The 20,234-nt window shown below is 40.0% G+C and overlaps 1 protein-coding gene across 2 annotated transcripts; it reads left to right on the top strand.

Moving 5' to 3' along the window:
• Positions 1-4,356: 4,356 nt before the first annotated feature.
• On the top strand, positions 4,357-20,030 carry AQP4 (aquaporin 4; the record flags this gene model as incomplete). 2 transcript variants are annotated; one of them, XM_084252890.1, is made up of 5 exons in its annotated part: positions 4,357-4,388; positions 7,563-7,977; positions 8,817-8,981; positions 9,551-9,631; positions 19,752-20,030. In XM_084252890.1, the coding sequence occupies 5 exons, from the start codon at positions 4,357-4,359 to the stop codon at positions 20,028-20,030; spliced, it is 972 nt and encodes a 323-aa protein (XP_084109016.1). The 2 variants fall into 2 exon arrangements, with proteins under 2 accessions (XP_084109016.1, XP_084109017.1); XM_084252891.1 differs by lacking the exon at positions 9,551-9,631.
• Positions 20,031-20,234: the final 204 nt, after the last annotated feature.

The following is a 20,234-nucleotide window of genomic DNA, read 5'->3' as shown; positions in this document are numbered from 1 at the left end:
ACTTCGCAAAAAGTAAACACAGATAATGCTCCCTTCCTTTTAAAAGAAATAGGGTTCAGAGAAGTCATCAGATACCTATATTATAATAACAATAAGAGAGTCAGAAAGTTAATGCTCAACCTCATTCCACTGCATGATGGTACCACCATTGTCACTTTACCACCATCATCATAACTGTAAGAAATGTAATAGGACATCTATAGCCCATGACTTCCATTTATAAATAAACTAGCATCAAATCACAGTGAATGATACAAATGCATAATATAGTTGTAACAATAGAAACTCACAAAGACTTATAGGTTGCTGTGGGTTTTTCAGTCACTGGAGCCCAACAAGTTTGGGATTGGCAGGCTTCATGGAGGAGATAAATGCTCAGGAATGTTTAAAGAAGAATCAATGAATTGTGTGGCAGAAAGGAGAAAGGGAATTGAAGATGAGGAGCTGATTAGTTGTGGCCATGGCGTGGTCCCCTGCAGTTGGCAACAGACCAAGGTATAGCTAGAAGTAGAAGGTTTAGTAAGGTGAGGTCTTCCATGAGACACAACACCTCTAGGAAGCCTATGAACTTCAGATGTAGATTTTTAACAATTCTATGAATGTGGGAAAAAATGTAAGATGAAAGTTAGAAAGGGATTTATGGTCAATTAGGAAAGAAGCAAGAGAGGAAATTTTGTCCAAATTATTAGGTTTATCCAAGGGAATTCCTAAGTAACTTGACAGTTATTTTTGTGTGTGGTCATGGATTATGACTATTTCTTCCCCTGAGAAAATAGTCTGTCTCTTGCACAATTTTAAAAGCATTTCTAACTCCCTGGGTTTTGGTCTGCTCCTCCTGTAATAGCCTTCCTTGTGCACAGAATTTTAAGCATCTTGCTTTTTCCTTGAAATAGGGAAAATCTTTGTTAATCTACTAAATTGAGGGTTTGAGCCTTTCTATATGATTACAAGTGATAGTAATAACCAAGATGTTGCTTTAGTACTTAATATGTTCAATTTAATTTAAATTTTGGACAATTACTGTTACAGACTACCCTTAGATATTTGACCATTTCGATCATCTTTGTCAAACTCATTAGATCCCAAATTTCTTTGTTTCCCCAAAAACCTGATTTCCTAATGTGGAAGTCCAGTCAGCCTTTAAAATTCCCCACCAAACTCTGATCTGTCAGAGTAGCTAGGTAAGAGATAAGGGGTAAGAAAAGTATCTGGTCATCCTGTCACATTTCTGCTTTTTTGTACAAGCTTCAGACGAAATACAGTCACTCAATAAAGTCCTTCTGTTTCTCTTTCCCTCCCTCCCTTCCTCTCTCCCCATTCGCCTAGAGAGGGGAACCCTAAACCCTTTGGTGCCCTGCCAGTAGCACCAAAAGTATCTCTTGACTATTTTCCCAGGGAATTCCTGCCTTAAATGTCAGTGGAGTACAACTCCCTAGCCAAAGCAGAGTCTGCCTGGAGCTGAATCAAGGAAAATGTGCCTGTTGCACCAAATGGGGAACCCTGGACCATGAGGCTGGGGGCAAGGGATGGATTTATTTCTGAAAGGTCCAGGGTTATTGAAAAGACACAGGTTTTCTCAATTTACCTCGCTGGGGAACAGGTAACTAAGTCAAACATGTTGGTTCCTTGCCGTTGTTTGATAATTGTTTTTATTTTGGTCATTTGGTGGTGATCTGTATTTCTGGAATCCACTCTGAATTTTAACAGTAAGGTGACACATCTTAGACAAGGGGACAAAGCTCCATTAAGACCCTTTTTGTGGTGTTGTAGTTGCTGCTGCTATTATTGTTCTGTTTATTTGTTTATTTTTAATGAACATACTGATTTATAAGTACACTGGGCAAAATTCATGGTGCTGAGACTTATGAACAGCAAAATAAGATCTGAGTTGTGATTGAATCTGTCTCTCCAAGCCTGCAGACACTTCTTGTCTGGTACTGAGGCATTGCTGGCATTTGGTGCTTTTGTTTGAGTCTTCAATTTCTGGTCACAAGAAGAAAAATTAAAAATTCTGGAGGTAAGAATAGGAGAGGGCATTCACAAATCTTAAAGATAGACATTAGCACCAAAGGAAAACAGTATGACATGATAGATCAAATATAGCTTCTTTCTTCCACCATCAAATTTTGTGTACTTCACCAGACAATCCCATCGGAAATATCTGTCCCCAGTCCAAAAAATGTCAGACGAGTAGCTGGTTATTAAACAGGTCGGAAGGTGTGGCAAAAGGATCTCAAATATAAAACGGATAATTTGTATTCCTTAATAAGAAAAATTACTTCCATTAGACTAAGGGTTAATCCCTGGCCAATTTAAACCACTCTGCTGAGAGTTCTAATAAGTATATGAGTTGGTGCCAATTAGGGTGGTGCTTCCTTTGATGGGAACAACTGTCCCTTAGGAACTGTACTGTCAACACATTCTACCGGAGCAGTGACCAGCCAGCCAGAAGAAAGGGAAAGGGTCTAAGAAACTATGGTAACCAAGAGCTGTTGGCACTTTTTAAAATGGTGACGGGAACTGCCAAGGTTATAGAGTGAATGCTAATGAGCCTGAGACAACTTGCAAAAATTGGACCTGAAAAATGTCCCCAACAATGACCAGTAGTCTTAGGGAATGCCACTCTGTAGTTTCCAGAATTCATTCACAAAAAAAGACCCTAAACACTGTAGCTTCATTCCTTGGGTTTATAGATCTCGCAAGCACTTTTAACTCCATGTTCTTTGGGCCAGACAAATTATATTTAGCGCATGTACCTATAAAGTCAAAGTTTTCTAAAGAAATTTTGCACCTTTTTTGAGCTCATTCTAAAATCTGAATGGTAAAACAACTTTAAAAATCAACATGAAATGTTTTAACTGTTTTTTTTTTCTCATTAATTACCTCTTTCTCTCTCACCAGAATTTACTCTTTCAGAGAGCATATTTCTAAAAGACTTGAAACCACTGATGGACAAACATCAATGTACAAACACATTCTTAAGGATGTAAATATAATCTTTGCTATCTGAGAATGCTTGAAACAGTAATCAAGTGCTCTGAGATTCATATTCAACATATTAACTCCTCTTTCTAATGAGATTTTCATCCATTCCCTAGTCTCAAATAACCAAACAAGATAAGAAAACACAAAATTGCAACTAAGATGAGAAAGTGTAACAGTTTTTCTTCTTGCTTCTCTCTTTCTTTCTTGCCACACTTCATTCTGAAAATGAATTTAGGTGAAGAGGCGACGCAGGGATGGGAAGGAGCCTTAAGTAGATGTCAGTTACTATCACAGCACTGGGTGTTTTCTTCAAAGACACTCATTGTATTATTAAAAAGTTAATAATTAACTTATAAGGAACCATAAATATGTACCAGGGGTGACATAAACTAAGGATTATGCTTATATCAATTCTATGTGCCTGAGATCCGGTTAAAGAAAAATAAATTGTTGAAATTGTGATAAAAGCAGATAATTCTCAGACTTTCTGGAGTTCACCAAATATTTAGGTAAGGATGCCTTTGTGGGCACCCAGCATATGCACTTGCATGAAGCCCCATATTTATTTACTGTCCTGCTGTCCCAATCTTGAAATTCTTAGTAATTTTTGAAAAGGGAATCCTGCCTTTCTTTGCACTAGATCCCACAAATGATGTGGCAATTCCTGCCCCTAGGTTTCTGGATATTAAACTTACCTCCAGTTACCAATAAGTTTATTCACATAAAACCACTACATTTTTTTAAGTTTGTTGCTTCTTACTCAATAATTATTATTAATGTAACAGGTGAGCACCCTTTTTCATATATTTCTATATTTTCTATTTTTCCTTATTTCCTTATATTCAAATCAGTGCTGTCTGTACTACAGATGGACCTGCTCTTATTTCCGGTGCTTGAAATGCTGCATCTTAGATCAAAAACATCAAGAAGGACTCACTGAATACTTCACCACCCAAAAACAAATGCCCTGCAGCCTAGATCCCAATTCCCTTCAACGGCTGGATAAGGCAAATCTGTGTTCTGATCATTGCCCAATTGCAATCACAACACAAAACCAAACAAGATATATACCCAACAATTTTTTGGTAGGAAAAAGGCAAAGATTTGGAAAGTCCTCATTTGCAAAGATTACTAGTTAATGAAACATAATGTAAGCAAACAATCTGCGTTCCTGAAATGCCCTGTGTCTATAGTGATCAGGTAGAGGAAAGTTATTTCAAGTTCAAATATAACTTAGCGATTGCCACATGGTGCAAAATCTTTCCACCCCTAGACTCCAAAAACCCAATCAGACAAGTGGCCGTAATTTGACTCCCCGCGCATTGGGAGCCGCAGGGCCAGCTATGCAGCTGCACTCTGGCCAGGGAAGGCATGAGTGACAGACCCGCAGCAAGGAGGTGGGGGTAAGTCCTTCTTTGCCTTAAGGAACAAGCTCAGGGCCAAAAGATGAAACTCTGCTTCTTTTATTGCAGATATTTGTGCCTTCTCACGGAGAATCTTCTTGGAAGGAAATTGTAAGGCAGGTGGGTGGTTCTTTTTGATCAGAAGAGCGGCCAGAGAAGGTAGAAGGAAAGGGATGCTTTGTAGCTAAATCCTTTGGTTATGCATGCCCTGTTTTTAGGAAAGTGAAGCTATGGAGGTCAATCTATCTGTAGGATTTTTTCGTCAGAAAAAATTACTCACCCAGAGGCTCAACTGTCCAGAAGTGGATCAGGCTGGGTGTTCAGCTAGAAGTAACGTGTCCGGTTCAGTGCAACCCTGTCACATCAACAAACCCCCTTTGTGCTACAGCAAGAGAAGCAAAACAAATAGTGTTTCTACGTTTCCAGGAAGTATGGACACAAAAAGGCACTGCTGATAGTGACAGGGGGCTGTGGAGACACAGGGGCGAGCTCTTGTAAGGACAGAGGTATGTCTAAATTGCCAGGAAACTTGGGGTTCACAGCTGAGGCTGGCAGTCTGCTCGGGAAGGAGATCAGATATTGTAGGCTTCCCAGAAAGCTTAGGGAGTGCGTTTATCTGTTGGGGAGGGTTGTTGTTTTAATTTCTTTGGCTGATGAAAATTTGAAGTTGAAAGAGCAACTGGGTTCCTTAAATTAGGTCTCTGGAGAGGCAGACAGATGCATGAGAGAATGGGCAAGGAAGAAACTAGGGGGACTGCAAAAAGTAAGGAAAGAGGGGGTGCAGCCAGGCAGGGGCCTTTTCTCTGGGCCTTGCTCTCCTTCCCCATGCTGCTGAAGAGGAGCCTGACTCTTCATGCCCACCTGGTGTCCTTAGCTTCTGGCTTTGTCCTCTTCCTTTTTCCCATAAATCTTGCCACAGAAGACTGCTCTCTGCTAGCACCTTGACCCTTTGCTTCCTGGCTACAGCCAAAGGCTGCTGCTGAGCACAGAGGCCCCCTCAGAACTTCCTTTTCAATTTGTGTTCTTTGAGTTTCTCCCCTTTGGGATATTTCTAATGTCTCTCCCAGGGCCTGCCTTGCCTCCTTCCAAGTACAGTTTTTGTCTTTTTATTTTCTGATCCTAAGGGAGGGTGATGTCATTATCCTCCCAGCTGTTTTTTTGGGTTTGTTGTTTTTTGTTTTTTGTTTTTTCATAATTGTATGATTTGCATAGAGGAGTCTGCTTGGCCAGCAGGCACTGGAGCTGGCTGTTCCCCATATGGGCTTGGGCAGAAAATGGGTTTCTCTTTCCAACTCTGAAGCAAAGCTCATGTCAAGCCAGAGGTTGAGTTGAAATCTTAAAGGTCAAGCCAGAGTCCTCCTAACCTTTTGGGACAGCATTCCCCTACTACCCATTCAGAATCCAGGCTCCTAGAGCAGTAAGTGATGTGACCTGGGTTGTAGAGGGGGGCACAGGAAGGCCCCCACTTTCAGCAGTATGTCCAGGAAAAGCTGCAATAGCACTAATCTCTTGAAGTGCTTGGATTTTTTGCATAACCCTTTTCATAGCCCTCTGTGCTTAGAGTCTCTGCCAGCTGCCTTTACACCTTCACTCTGGTGGCTATCCCCACAAAGGATAAGAAAGAATGGCTGGAAAAATGAAATAACTGAGGTAACTGCACCCCCAAGGGAATCCTAGCCATTTCTTGCCAGTTGAGCAGTAGACATCAATATCCTCAATTCCCATCCCAACTCAGGCCCAGAGATCCAAAGACAATGCTAAGAAAACAGGACAGAGGAAAAAGGTGACATTCATCTTAGTGACTCCTGCATTACTGCTCACTACACACACACACGCACACACACAGGCACACGTACATGCACACACACACACGCACACATTCTCACAAGAAGAGGCACTCTGACTTTTAAGGAAAAGCAGGAGAGCAGGACATCAAGACGCCACTAGAGAAAACCACTTTCCACGCAGCCTTCTGTTTTAAGGACCACAGCCTCCCTGACCACACCCCTTTCTACACTGCCCTAACCCTACCCACAGTGCTTTGGGCAGGGTGCACCAGATGCTGCTATCTTGCATCAATCTCCAGGACTTCTCTAGAGAAGTTTGAGGGGTAAAGTCAGAGTTGATTGAGGGACAGGCACAAGGTGGGGCTGTCCCCTAACACAGCAAAAGCACCACAGAGGCCAGGATGTAACTTTCCCAGGTGGAGAGGACAGAAATTATAAGGTGGGCTGGGGGTACAGGGAGGGGGTGGAGGGGGTGGGGATCCCAGATTGATGGGCTGCTCTATTTGTCTCCCTGGCTGTTGCCCTGGAGCCTGGCACAGGCCTAAGACTGACCCACCCACACTTCTCCTGGGCCCCCAAAGATGCTCGATGCAGCCTGGGGCCTGAGGTTGACATGTACCAGCACCACATGGCTGGTCCTGGGCAACTGCAGTGTCCCTTAACTGGCTGGTTCCAGGACTCCCCCTGCTGGCAGGGGAGAGGGAAGCAATGTCCCTGACCCAACTCAGGCCCTGCTTGTTTCCACTGCATGAGCCCCCCAGCCCAAGAAATTTACTCTCTCCAAAGATAGACTTCCACATTCCTCACTTCTAGGCAGGCTTCCCCTTAATCCAGTGTCTCCACTGGGAGCAAGGAGTGGGGAAGTCCCACTCAGCAAATCCATTTTCAATCCATTTTGAGCAATAAACTACACAACTGAAAAAGACTTCCCTTTTTTATTGTTTTAAGTTCAAATGTCATATAAAAAGTACACTGAAACTTTAAAAGTTGCTCTGAGGGAATTAACTGCAAGAGAAATATATTTTATTCCTAATGCTTTAAGGAAATTAAGACATTTTTGCTTTCTAGAGAGGATGCAGATGGTTTTCCATTGAAACCGGCTGATCTTTGAATAGTAAATCAAAGGACTAGAACATTAAATATTTATATAAATGTGAATATATTTGTGTTTTAAATTTATATTAAATCAATAAAAATAAAATGGCCTGACAATTAAGGAGACAATTAATTAATTAAGGAGATTTTTCCAGAAGCGTTCTTTTTTGGCATGCAGATAATTTTAAGAAGTTCTCCCCACTGAAGGGGAAGACTACAGGCCTGGCCATTCTCATTGACGGTCATAAACCCTGTGTGGTTGCTCCTGACACCAGTTTGTTTTCCTTTTCAGTAAGTGTGGGCCCTTGTGTAGAAGAGAGAGCATCATGGTAGCCTTCAAAGGGGTCTGGACTCAAGCTTTCTGGAAAGCAGTCACTGCGGAATTCCTGGCTATGCTCATCTTTGTTCTCCTCAGCCTGGGCTCCACCATCAACTGGGGTGGAGTGGAAAACCCCTTACCTGTGGACATGGTTCTCATCTCCCTTTGCTTTGGACTCAGCATTGCGACTATGGTGCAGTGCTTCGGCCACATCAGCGGAGGCCACATCAACCCCGCCGTGACCGTGGCCATGGTGTGCACCAGGAAGATCAGCATTGCCAAGTCTGTCTTTTACATCGCTGCCCAGTGCCTGGGCGCCATCATCGGAGCTGGGATTCTCTATCTGGTCACCCCTCCCGGCGTGGTGGGGGGCTTGGGCGTCACCACGGTAACATGGTCAACTCTTAATTTCAAACAAGGATTCTAGGCTTCTTGCTGGCTCTACTATAGGACACTCTGGGGGCCTGAGAGATCTTCCTGAAATTACTAATTTATTCACAGGATATTTCTGATGGCTCTTTTACAGGGGTGGAAACTAATTCCAGACACAGTGAATGCATCCCTCTGATCACTGTTGAGTGACTTGAATATTATTAAATAGGGCAACACAAAAATTGTGTGGGTTTTTTCCACCTCATGTCAGTGACCATACTGACTGTATATTTAGTTTGTTGGGTCACTAGCAGAAGCAATAATTTTGTCTCTTATCATGTTCATGGGATTTAAAATGATCTATATCAAGGGTCACACTTTAAACAATGAATTGGCATTCAATGCTAGTTTTGTTCTTAGCTGATTAGGTATATCATTTGTTAGCTCAGCACCAAAGTTGATTAAAAAAACACACATGGTTTAAATATTAATTGAAATGTATATTAATTAATATAAACCTAATTAATGGATTTAATCATTGCCTTATAAAATTACAAGACTCTCAAACTCTTTCATAAGTTAAGTGCAATGTGGCACATTTGCTTCGTTTGTAAAAAAGGACATTCGGCATAAACTCCTGCTTTGCCATTATTAGAGCAGTTCATTATCAGTGATAATCCAAATGAATGGAAATGTATTCCTCATTTTTGGGGGAGGGAGGTGGTGTCTCAATTGGGGGTGAAATAGAATTAACTATCAGTTTTTACAGAGATGAAATATGCCTTTCACATTGACATGTTAATCTAGAAAATACACCCTTGTTTCAATTCAGATAGAGTATTTCTTTTTTTCTAGGTTCATGGAAATCTTACCGCTGGTCATGGTCTCCTAGTGGAGTTGATAATCACATTTCAGTTGGTGTTTACTATATTTGCCAGCTGTGATTCCAAACGGACTGATGTCACTGGCTCAATAGCTTTAGCAATTGGATTTTCTGTAGCAATTGGACATTTATTTGCAGTAAGTCTCCAAGTTCATTTAAATAATTGATCAATTTCATCTCTTCTCTCCCTACAGCTGGTCTGAAGTTACAGTTTTATAACTGTAGTTCTTTCATATGCATGGCTGTCCTTTTTTTTTTTTTAAGATTTATTTATTTATTTATTTACAAGCACTGGGTATAGTCAGAAGCGCGGGAGGGTGAGAGAATTCACCAGAGCCAGAGCAGGGAGCAGAGCAGGCAGAAGAACCGAAGTACACTGCTGAGGGGAGCAGCGGGCGGCAGGAGAGGTCTGGGCGCCATGTGGGACCCTCCTCCCATGGCCGGGGAGCAGCCAGGGATCGAACCTGCGCTGCAGAGGCTGCGGGCAGCTTCGCAACCCAGCACTCAACCGCTGTGCCACTGGGGAGGCCCCTGACTGTCCATTTTAAATGATTTTTTTGCTAACTAGGTGATAAGAATGTTGATATGGCTACTAGCAACTTAACAGTTCCTTGGTTAGTTATCATTGCAAATGGTAGCAAATTGATACTAGTTAGTAGCCCAGTTTCAGCAATGCCTGAAAATGTTGCTTTCTTTTTCCCTACAGATCAACTACACTGGTGCCAGCATGAACCCCGCCCGATCCTTTGGACCTGCAGTTATCATGGGAAACTGGGAAAACCACTGGGTAACCTTCACGCTCATATTTCCTGTTTTCCTACAGTTGAGGACAATTATCCGGGGAGCTCTTTTCTTTCTCATTATCTTGCTCACTAGTTTCTCTGTATTCCTCCCAAACTTGACCTCTTCCCACTTTGTTATATCCTTCATAAAGCCAGGGAGCCACTACACAGATCTGCTGAAAAACATCTCATCTTATATATTCTCTGGGCCTTCAGCGATGGTCCTTTTCTTTGTTAAAGCGTTGCCCTGGGCACTGTATCTGACAGACTGATGCAGAATATATGGTACACGGAGGTTGCCTATGTAGAACAAGTGAAAATCAGGATGGTGCAGTGAATATGGTGTTTAAATATTTGAAAATATATTTATGTTTCAAAAAAAGAAAGAACAGCTTAAAAGCACTGTCCATAGCAAAAATATTTATCTTTTTTGTTTACAAAAGCATGAACCCAATTAATAGTATGTGAGTTGGAAGCATTTGAACTGCAGATGGTGAGGAATAAATGGTGCAAATGCTTATGCTATTATCACCCTAACCATAGCCAGGAAAATAAATGACTTTCAGAAAAGGCACATTTTTCAATCTCATGCCTAACCTACTTATTAATGTGGTGGCAATGCTTCCAGAGAGTAGTGGTATCCATTTTTAAATATCACAATCAATTTTATTTCAATTGTTTCTTAGAACAAAGAAATTTAAATCCCTTAAATGAATAAAGTGGCAGTTTTAAAAGCCATTCACATGCTAACTTATAATAACTAATAAAAATATGAGATATAGGTAAGCCAGTTTCCATGGGGCTAACTTATTATTTGTGTTGTGAATGCTATTTAATGACTTATTTTTAATTTAAGAATATGACAGAATATGTCACTTGTGTTTTAACCTCATGCTACAGTGGTTATTGACCCAGTCATACCCACTCAACCATGGGGAACACAGTAAATGAGAAGAAATTGCATGACTACAATGTGCATTCACTTCTAGGAAAAATGTGCCCAGCCTTTAAAAGTAATCTACACCATTTAACAGTAGCATGAAAATCATTGTTCAAAAGCAAGATTTAGACTCCTGCCCCCTACAAAAACTTAGTCAGCAACACTATCCATCAGAGTGGTTATTTTGCCACTGATATTTTCATTTATATTTCAAAACTTTTGCCACATTAACAGGGATAGAAATTTTGAATGGGCAATATCTAAAGCTTCTGATAAAAGTACAAATTTTAATATGACTTATTTAACTCAAACTATTTTCATAATTAAATTTAGAAAAAGGACAACTTTTTATATAATTTATGAGACTTTAAAATGTGAATGAAATGTTTTCATTGATTTCTTGTTTGTTGTAGCAAATAAAGTAGTTAAAATTCAAACAGTACATTCTTGGCTTACTGATTAAATCGGATGTTCCCCTGTGACTATTTTTTAACAAACTTAATTTACTGAAAATGAATGCCCACATTGTAGATGTGGCATGTGAAATTTAGAACTAATTGAAAATATAATATATATAGATTGAACATCCAAATATTAATGAATTTGTTGTCTAGTGTAATGACATTTTATTTTTTTTTTCATATTTCAAAGGATCTTTAATTTTAAACGTTTTATTTTTTTTTCTTTTTTTTTTTCTTTTTTTTATTTTTTATTTTTTTTATAAATTTTATTGTTATATTCCCCATACAATTGAGGCCCCCATTCTGACCCCAATCCCTCCCCTCCCACCCCCGCCCCCTAAAAGTGTCTCTGGTTCATAGTTTTTTGTTGATTCTGATTTTCACTTTCTTATAGTTATTCATTTTCCTGGTCCCTTATTTAAGTTTTCTAGATTCCTGCTATGAGTGAGACCATCCGGTATTTTTCTTTTTCTTTTTGGCTTATTTCGCTGAGCATGATCCCTTCCAGCGCCATCCATGTTGCTGCAAATTGCATGTGTTTATCTTTTTTGAATGCTGAGTAATATTCCATGGTGTATATGTACCACATCTTCTTGATCCAGTCATCTATTTTTGGGCATTTGGGTTGTTTCCAAAGCTTAGCTATTGTAAACAGTGCTGCTATAAACATAGGGGTGCAGGTGTTCTTTGGAATTGATGTTTCTGTGTCCTTTGGGTAAATACCTAGGAGTGGAATTGCTGGATCATATGGAAGCTCTATGTTTAGTAGGTCCAGAAATCTCCACACAGCTTTCCACAGTGGTTGGACCAGTTTGCACTCCCACCAACAGTGCAGAAGAGTTCCTTTTTCTCCACACCCTCGCCAACATTTGTTGTTGCTAGTTTTTTTAATATGTGCCATTCTCACTGGTGTGAGATGGTATCTCATGGTAGTTTTGATTTGCATTTCCCTGATGACAAGTGATGTTGAACATTTTTTCATATGCCTGTTGGCCATTTGCATTTCCTCTTCAGAGAAGTTTCTTTTAAGCTCTTCTGCCCATTTTCTGACTGGATTATTTTCTTTGTTGTTGTTGAGTCTCATCAGCTCTTTGCAGATTTTTGTGATCAGTCCTTTATCATTAGTGTTGGGTGCAAAAATGTTCTCCCAGTTGGTGGGGTTTCTCTTTGTTTTTGTTATTGTCTCTTTTGCTGTGCAAAAGCTCTTTAATTTGATGTAGTCCCAGCTGTTTATCTTTGCCTTCACTATCACTGCTTTGGATGATGTGTCAGTATAGGTGTCTTTGATGTGCAAATCACGTAGTGTTTCGCCTATATTTCCTTCTATATATTTTATGGTTTCAGGTCTTATGTCTAGTTCTTTAATCCATTTTGAGTTGATTTTTGTGTATGGTGTGAGGTGGTGGTCAAGCTTCATTCTTTTGCATGTAGCGACCCAGTTTTCCCAGCACCATTTATTGAACAAACTTTCTTTGCTCCAATGCATATTCTTTGCTCCTTTGTCAAAGATTAGTTGACCATAAATCTGTGGGTTTATTTCTGGATTTTCTATTCGATTCCATTGGTCTGTATGTCTGTTCTTGTTCCAATACCATGCAGTTTTGATGATTATGGCTTTGTAGTATAGTTTGAAGTCTGGGAGTCTGATGCCTCCATTCCCTTCTTTTTTTTTCAGGAGAGCTTTGGCTATTCGGGGTTTTTTGTGATTCCATATGAATTTCATCAATAATTGTTCTATTTCTTTGAAGAATGACATTGAAATTTTGATTGGAATAGCATTGAATCTGTATATTGCTTTTGGAAGGATGGCCATTTTAATAATGTTTATTCTTCCAATCCATGAGCAGGGGATGTCTCTCCATTTCTTTGTGTCTTCTTCTATTTCTTTTAACAGTGTTTTATAGTTTTCTTTGTATAGGTCCTTTACCTCTTTTGTTAGATTTATTCCCAAATATTTGATTTTTTTTGTTTCAATAACAAAAGGGATGGTCTTTTTGATTTCTTCTTCTTCAGATTTATTGTTTGTGTATAGGAAGGCTACTGACTTTTGCGTGTTGATTTTGTATCCTGCCACTTTACTGAACTGATTGATGAGTTGAATTAGCTTTTCTGTGGAGTTTTTGGGGTTCTCTATGTATAATATCATATCGTCTGCAAATAGTGATAGTTTGACTTCTTCTTTTCCTATTTGGATTCCTTGGATGTCTTTCTCTTGTCTTATTGCCCTGGCTAGGACTTCCAGTATTATATTGAAAAGCAATGGTGAGAGTGGACATCCTTGTCTTGTTCCAGATCTTAATGGAATTGCTTTCAGCTTTTCACCATTGAGAATGATACTGGCTGTTGGCTTGTCATAGATGGCCTTTATGATGTTGAGGTATGTTCCTTGTATCCCAAGAATTTCAAGGGCTTTTATCATGAATGGGTGTTGCACTTTGTCGAAAGCTTTCTCAGCATCTATTGATATTATCATATGGTTTTTATATTTCTTTTTGTTGATGTGTTGGATAACGTTGATTGATTTTCGGATGTTAAACCATCCTTGTGCCCCTGGAATGAATCCAACTTGGTCGTGGTGAATTATCTTATGGATACATTGTTGGATTCTGATAGCTAAAATTTTATTGAGGATTTTTGCATCAGTGTTCATTAGGGAGATTGGCCTGTAGTTTTCCTTTTTTGTGTTGTCCTTGTTCGGTTTTGGTATTAGTGTAATGTTGGCTTCATAAAACGTGTTTGGTATTGTCCCTTCCTTCTCAATTTTTTGGAAGAGTTTGTGAAGGATAGGCACTAATTCGTCTCTGAATGTTTGGTAGAATTCATTTGTAAATCCATCAGGTCCTGGGCTTTTGTTTTTGGGGAGGTTTTTGATTACCATTTCAATTTCGCTAATTGTAATTGGTCTGTTTAGGTGTTCTATTTCTTCTTTATCTAGCTTTGGGTGATTGTAGAGTTGTAGGAATTTGTCCATCTCCTCTAGATTGTTAAACTTGTTTCCATATAACTGTTCATAGTAGTTACTTATTATTCTTTTGATTTCTGCTGTGTCCGTTGTGATTTCTCCTCTTTCATTGATGATCCTGTTTATTTGTGCTTTCTCCCTTTTTTCCTTTGTGAGCCTGGCTAGGGGTTTGTCTATTTTATTGATTTTTTTCAAAGAACCAGCTCTTGGTTTCATTGATCTTTTGGATTGTTTTTTTAGTTTCAATTTCATTTATTTCTGCTTTGGTTTTTATTATTTCTTTTCTTCTACTGGTTTTGGGGTTTTTTTGTTGTTCTTTTTCTAGATCTTTGAGCTTCGAGATTAGGTTGTTTCTTTGCGTTCTTTCTTGTTTCTTGATGTGAGCTTCTATTGCTATATATTTTCCTCTTATTACTGCTTTTGCTGCATCCCATACATTTAGGATATTGGTGTCCTCCTTGTCGTTCAATTCAAAAAATTTTTTAATTTCTTCTTTGATCTCCTCATTAGTCCAATGGTCTTCCAGTAGTGTGGTTTTTAATCTCCATGAGGTAGGAAAGTTCCTTGCCTTCTTTTTATGGTTTATTTCTAGTTTGATGCCTTCATGGTCAGAAAAGATGGTTGATATGATTTCAATCTTGGTGTATCTGTTGATGTTTGTCTTGTGCCCCAGTATGTGATCGATCCTGGAGAATGATCCGTGTGCGCTTGAGAAAAATGTGTACTCCGTTTTTTTGGGGTTTAGTGTTCTATAGATGTCTGTTAAGCCTAATTGCTCTAGGTCTTTATTTAGAGCTTTGGTTTCTTTACTTATTTTTTGTCTTGTTGATCTATCCATTGTTGATAGTGGTGTGTTGAAGTCTCCCACTACGTATGTGTTTTCTCTGATGTCTGTTTTCAGAGAGGACAACAGTTGTCTGATATATTTTGGTGCTCCTTCGTTTGGTGAGTATATGTTAATGAGTGTTATTTCTTCTTGAAGTATTGTCCCCTTGATCATAATGTAGTGACCATTGGGGTCTCTTTTTATCTTTTTGAGTTTGAAATCTGTTTTATCTGATATAAGTATAGCTGTTCCTGCTTTCTTTTTTGGTCCATTTGCTTGTAGGATTGTTTTCCATCCTTTAACTTTGAGCCTATTTTTATCTTTTGTAGCTAAATGTGTTTCCTGGAGACAGCAAAAGGTTGGGTTTTGTTTCTTAATCCAGGCTGCAACTCTGTGTCTTTTTATTGAAGAGTTTAGTCCATTTACATTTAGAGTTAATATTGATATGTTAACATCTGTATTTGCCATTGTGTTTGCTTTCCTTTGATTTTATTTATTTATTCTTTTAATAACTTTTTTTTTTTTTGGCCTTCTTTCATTGTTATTCGTCGCTCTGAGGTTCTGGCTTTAGGACTCCTTGTAGTATTTTTTGGAGTGGGGGTTTAGTTGCAATGAAATTCCGGAGTTTCTGTTTGTCTGGGAAGGTCCATATTCTTTCTTCAAAGAGGAAGGAGAGCTTTGCGGGATAGAGTATTCTTGGTTGGCATCTGTTTTCTTGGAGTCTGTTGACTATGTCCCTCCACTCTCTCCTTGCCCGTAGTGTTTCTTCGGAGAAGTCTGATGTCAGCCTGATTGGTTTTCCTTTGAATGTTATCTGTTTCTTCCCTCTTGCCAGCTTCATTATTTTTTCCTTGTCCTGGATTCTTGGGAGCTTTACTATTATGTGTCTTGCTGTATTTTTTCTTTCGTCGTGGAAGTTTGGTGTTCTTCTTGCTTCTTGTATATCAATTTTCAGCTCCTTCTTCACATTTGGGAAGTTCTCTTCAATTATCTCTTTGAATATTTTCTCTGTTCCTACATCTCTCTCCTCTCCTTCTGGTATTCCTATAACTCTTATATTTCCTTTCCTCATGGAGTCAGATAGTTCCCGAAGTCTTTCTTCGTTCTTTTTCCTTCGTACTTCTCTTTCCTTTTCTGTTTTGGTTCTTTTTATTTCTGTGTCTTCAAGATTACTTATTCGTTCTTCCATTTCATCTATTCTGCTTTCATTGCTTTTCCCAGAATTCTTTAGTTCTTCCATTAATTCTTTGATCTCCTGCATTTCTTTTACTTCCCTCTTTAGGGACTCAATTTCTTTCTTCTGACCATTGTTTTCCCTCTCTAGGGACTCAATTGCATTCTTCTGATCGTTGATTATTTTTCCCTTATCATTGTTTTCCTTTATGACTTCTGTCAGTTTTTTAATCACGGCAATTTTAAATTCTCTTTCTGGAAGGCTCAGAAATTCTTCCAAGTTATTGTCGTTGCAATCTGGGGGCTGGCTTTCTTTTTGTGGTGTGCTTTTTCTCTGGAGAGTTGCTAGGTTGCGTGTGGTTCTTCTCCTCCCTACTGTCTGTTTTCTAATTTGCCGTATGCGTTGGGACACTGTGTTGTTGGGACTGGCCGGCATCTTGGGTGGGCTTCTCTGTTCCCCTCTGGTTCTTCCAGGAGTCATCTGTCAGTTTCAAGCAGCCTTTACTGGAGAAAGGTCCCTGTTCTAAAATGCCGATGTGGGGACACACTCCCCTGTGCGCCTGGTCTGCCCCGGCGGTGGGTTCCTGCTCCCCTCTGGGCTTGGACTGCAGGCCAGAGGGGGTCTGGCGTGGGCGAACTTCCCCCGCTCACCTCTGGCTCCTGAGGAAGCCTTCTGCAGGTAGTCTTTACTGAAGAAATGTCCCTGTTCTAAAATGGTGATGTGGGACACACTCCCTGCGCTTCTGGTCTCAGGCACACTATTCTGCGCGCCTGGTCTGCCCCGGCTGTGGGTGCTCGCTCTCCCTGTGGGCTCAGACTACTTGTTCAGAAGGGGCCCGGTGTGGGCTAACTCCCCAGCTGGCCACTAGCTCCTTCAGTAGCCTGTACTGGGGTCAAGTCGCTAGGTGGCGCCAGAGATCTCTCCTAGAGCCCTTGGGGAGCTGATTTTCCACCCCGTGGGACAGGGAGCAGAGCGGGGATGGTAGGGTACACCTCAACGGCTTTGGGGTGCTGTGTCTGCCTTGTGCCCCACCGTCGTGGGGAACCCACGCCCCTAATTTCGTGCCCCGGGTCTCAGTTCCAAAGCCCTCAGTTCCAGGATGCGGGCTGTAGCCCAGATCAGTGGCACGGGAATGGCGCCTTTTGAATCCCGCTCCCCTGCCTGGGCGCCTTGTTCCTGCTCACTCAGGGAGGGCCTCCGCCGTCTCCCCGCAAGCCTAGGTCGCAGGCGCGGGGACCTGGGCAGCTGCAATCCGAGTGCTGCTTTTGCGCAAGCTTACCGGGCGGCCGGGGCTGTGTGGTGGTGCTGGTCTCCTCCTGGGGGGCGGGGCTCTCTTTAATGGCGGCTGGAGCTCACCTCTGCGGCGGATCCTGCAGGGTTCGCCTCAGCTCCCGTTCACGGGGTGTGGTGGCTGAAATAGTTCCTTTCCACTCACAGTCCCACTTGCTGCGTCCGTTTTTCTTGTTGGGCGTTTTGGTTTGTTGTTTTCCTCCTCTCTGCCGGTCGGAGAGTGTCGCCTCTGTGGGCGGGGGAGGGGAGCAGGGTTCTGCGCTTCCCTCCCTTCTCGTCCTCTTTTATGGCAACTTTCTTCTTTGGGCAGTTTGCTGGAGTCATCCGTTTATCTTCCGTGTCCCAGTTCTCACTGGGACCTGCCGCTTTTCCTCCCTATTAACTTTTTTTAATGGGAGATCTTACTCGCAGCGTCTCCTCGCCGCCATGTTGCTCCGCCCCCCTTGTAATGACATTTTAATTTTCTTTGTTATACTCTTCTGTATTTTCATTCTTCTTAACAATAAAAATTCCTTACCTTTTTATGTTTTAGAAGTTACCTGAAAGCACATTATTATGTTTTGGAATTGAAATTCTCATTTGTTTATTTTTAAGATTTGTTTTCATTTAAGAGCTGAATATCTTTTTCATAGGCATTTTGGGAAAATGTAATTATTTAGCAATCTTTCTTTGCCTCTGTGTAGTAAAATATGTCTAAGGAGATCTTACTAAAGGAATAAAAGCAAAGACATTTAGAGGAGGACTCTTGTTTGGAAAGAGCGGCGGGGAGACTGTACATGCTCACGTGGTTTCTTTCATACAAGATAAGGAGCGTGGTTCTTGCAGACACTTTACAAGTGTGTTCCCTGTTAAGTACAGATGCTTAACTTTAGTTTAAAGTTTGAATTTGCTTTAGATTTTGCAATGAGGATGCCAAGTGAGATTAATTTCTAGAGAGCGTTTTAAGTCAGAAACATGCATAAATTTTTTCAAATGAGAAAAGTGTCCTGTAATGTTTCAAAAGAGACTTGAAGCCAGACAGACCTGAAATCCCAGGTCAACCACTGGCCAAACATAAAATCTCAAACAAGCTTCACACCCTTTCAGAGTGTCAATTTCCTGTCCAAAACATGGAGTGATAATAATAATAATATCTGTTTTAAAGTTTATTGTTAGAATTAAATGAATCAATGTAAGAAAAGTGTTATGTACCATCAACTTAGAGGGAGTGTTCAATAAGCAGGTTTCTGTTGTCCAAATGAATCAGTTGAATGAATGCCTGATATTCTATGGCCTACATGTGCTCTAAAGTAGGTGCTGAAGTTTATTCAAACTCAAAACTTAGTTTATTCTAGATACATAAGTGATATGATAAAAGCTTCCATATATTGAATGGTAATCCTATAGAGGTAATAATCTTCAAGTCTCTAATTCTCAATAATTCAATTATCCTAATCATAAGCTCCATATAGGTCTTTTCACCAAGACACCATCCTATAAATCAGGCAGATGAAAGCACTCTTCAAGAAAAGTTTTAATCAAACCATGAGATTTCCAATTAAATCAAATCAAGTTTTAGAGAGAGAAAACCTGTAACATAAGGAAAAGGACTTCTCCCTAACCTCACCATGTTCATCTTTAAATTGTCTAGGATAGAGGAGTAGGGCAGGTTACTTTGAAACTATAAAGTACTTTACAAGTATTATTTCAACTTAACCCTGATTACTATGACATATATTATTATAAACTATGATATATTTTATTATAAACCCACTTTATAGATGAATAAATTAAGAATTAGGAAGTGGACACAAGCATTCACCAAAACCACTAAATTAATTACATTCTTTAATTACATTCTTTCTATTTTCTGATAACCCTTAAAGATAGTTCCTCTCTGGTGATATTGAGAATTAAGCAAACACTAAGAATTCTTCAACTGAAATAGGAAAAAATGTCCTGTTCGGTACATATTTTCTTATAGTTGCCATCTTACATTAGTTTTCTGACTAATCACGGTCATACTATTGCTGTTATTTGAAGCTTTAGCTCTTTAGTACGTGGTGAAAAATGGAATTCCACTACTTAGTGGTTTTAGTCAGAAAACTAATATAAGATGGCAACTATAAGAAAATATGTACCGAACAGAACATTGTTTTACCTATTTTAGTTGAAGAATTCTTAGTGTTTGCTTAATTCTCAATATCACCAGAGAGGAACTATCTTTAAGGGTTATCAGAAAATAGAAAGAATGTAATTAATAAAATCATAAAAGAGAGAACAGACTTTTCTTATTTTCTGTTAAAGGCTTACATAGCAACAAATGAATGAATTTCTGACATGGATTTGATGGACTATATTTGTTTCCAATTCTCTTTTTTGCCTGATATATTTGCGCTTATACTTTAACCTAGCTGAATTCTATATTCATGCTTTGGCTAAAGAAATTGTTTTTCTCTCCTTACACTCTACACTCTTCTATCCTTCTCCCAGATATATTGGGTTGGACCAATCATAGGAGCAGTCCTCGCTGGTGGCCTTTATGAGTATGTCTTCTGTCCAGACGTTGAACTCAAGCGTCGTTTTAAAGAAGCCTTCAGCAAAGCTGCCCAGCAAACGAAAGGGAGCTACATGGAGGTGGAGGACAACAGAAGTCAGGTAGAGACTGATGATTTAATTCTAAAAGCTGGTGTCATGCATGTGATTGACATCGACCGGGGCGAAGAGAAGAAGGGGAAGGACCCATCGGGAGAGGTGTTGTCTTCGGTATGACTAGAAGACAGCACTGAAAGCAGACAAGAACCCCTAGCAGTGTCTTCAGATTTCCTTCCACCCATTAAGGAAACAGATTTGTTGTAAGTTAGGTAGGTACAGATTGCTGCTGCTTATCATGTTACTCCATCTAAGCAACGAATATTTCATTATTTACCAAGGAGGAATGGAAGAAACCTATAGTGAAATCTAAACCTAAAAGAG

The sequence above is a fragment of the Talpa europaea genome (genome assembly GCF_964194135.1).
Source record: "Talpa europaea genome assembly, chromosome: 13".
Lineage (NCBI taxonomy): Eukaryota > Metazoa > Chordata > Mammalia > Eulipotyphla > Talpidae > Talpa > Talpa europaea.
Note: the sequence above shows the minus strand (reverse complement) of the source record. Positions and strands in the feature narration are given on the sequence as shown.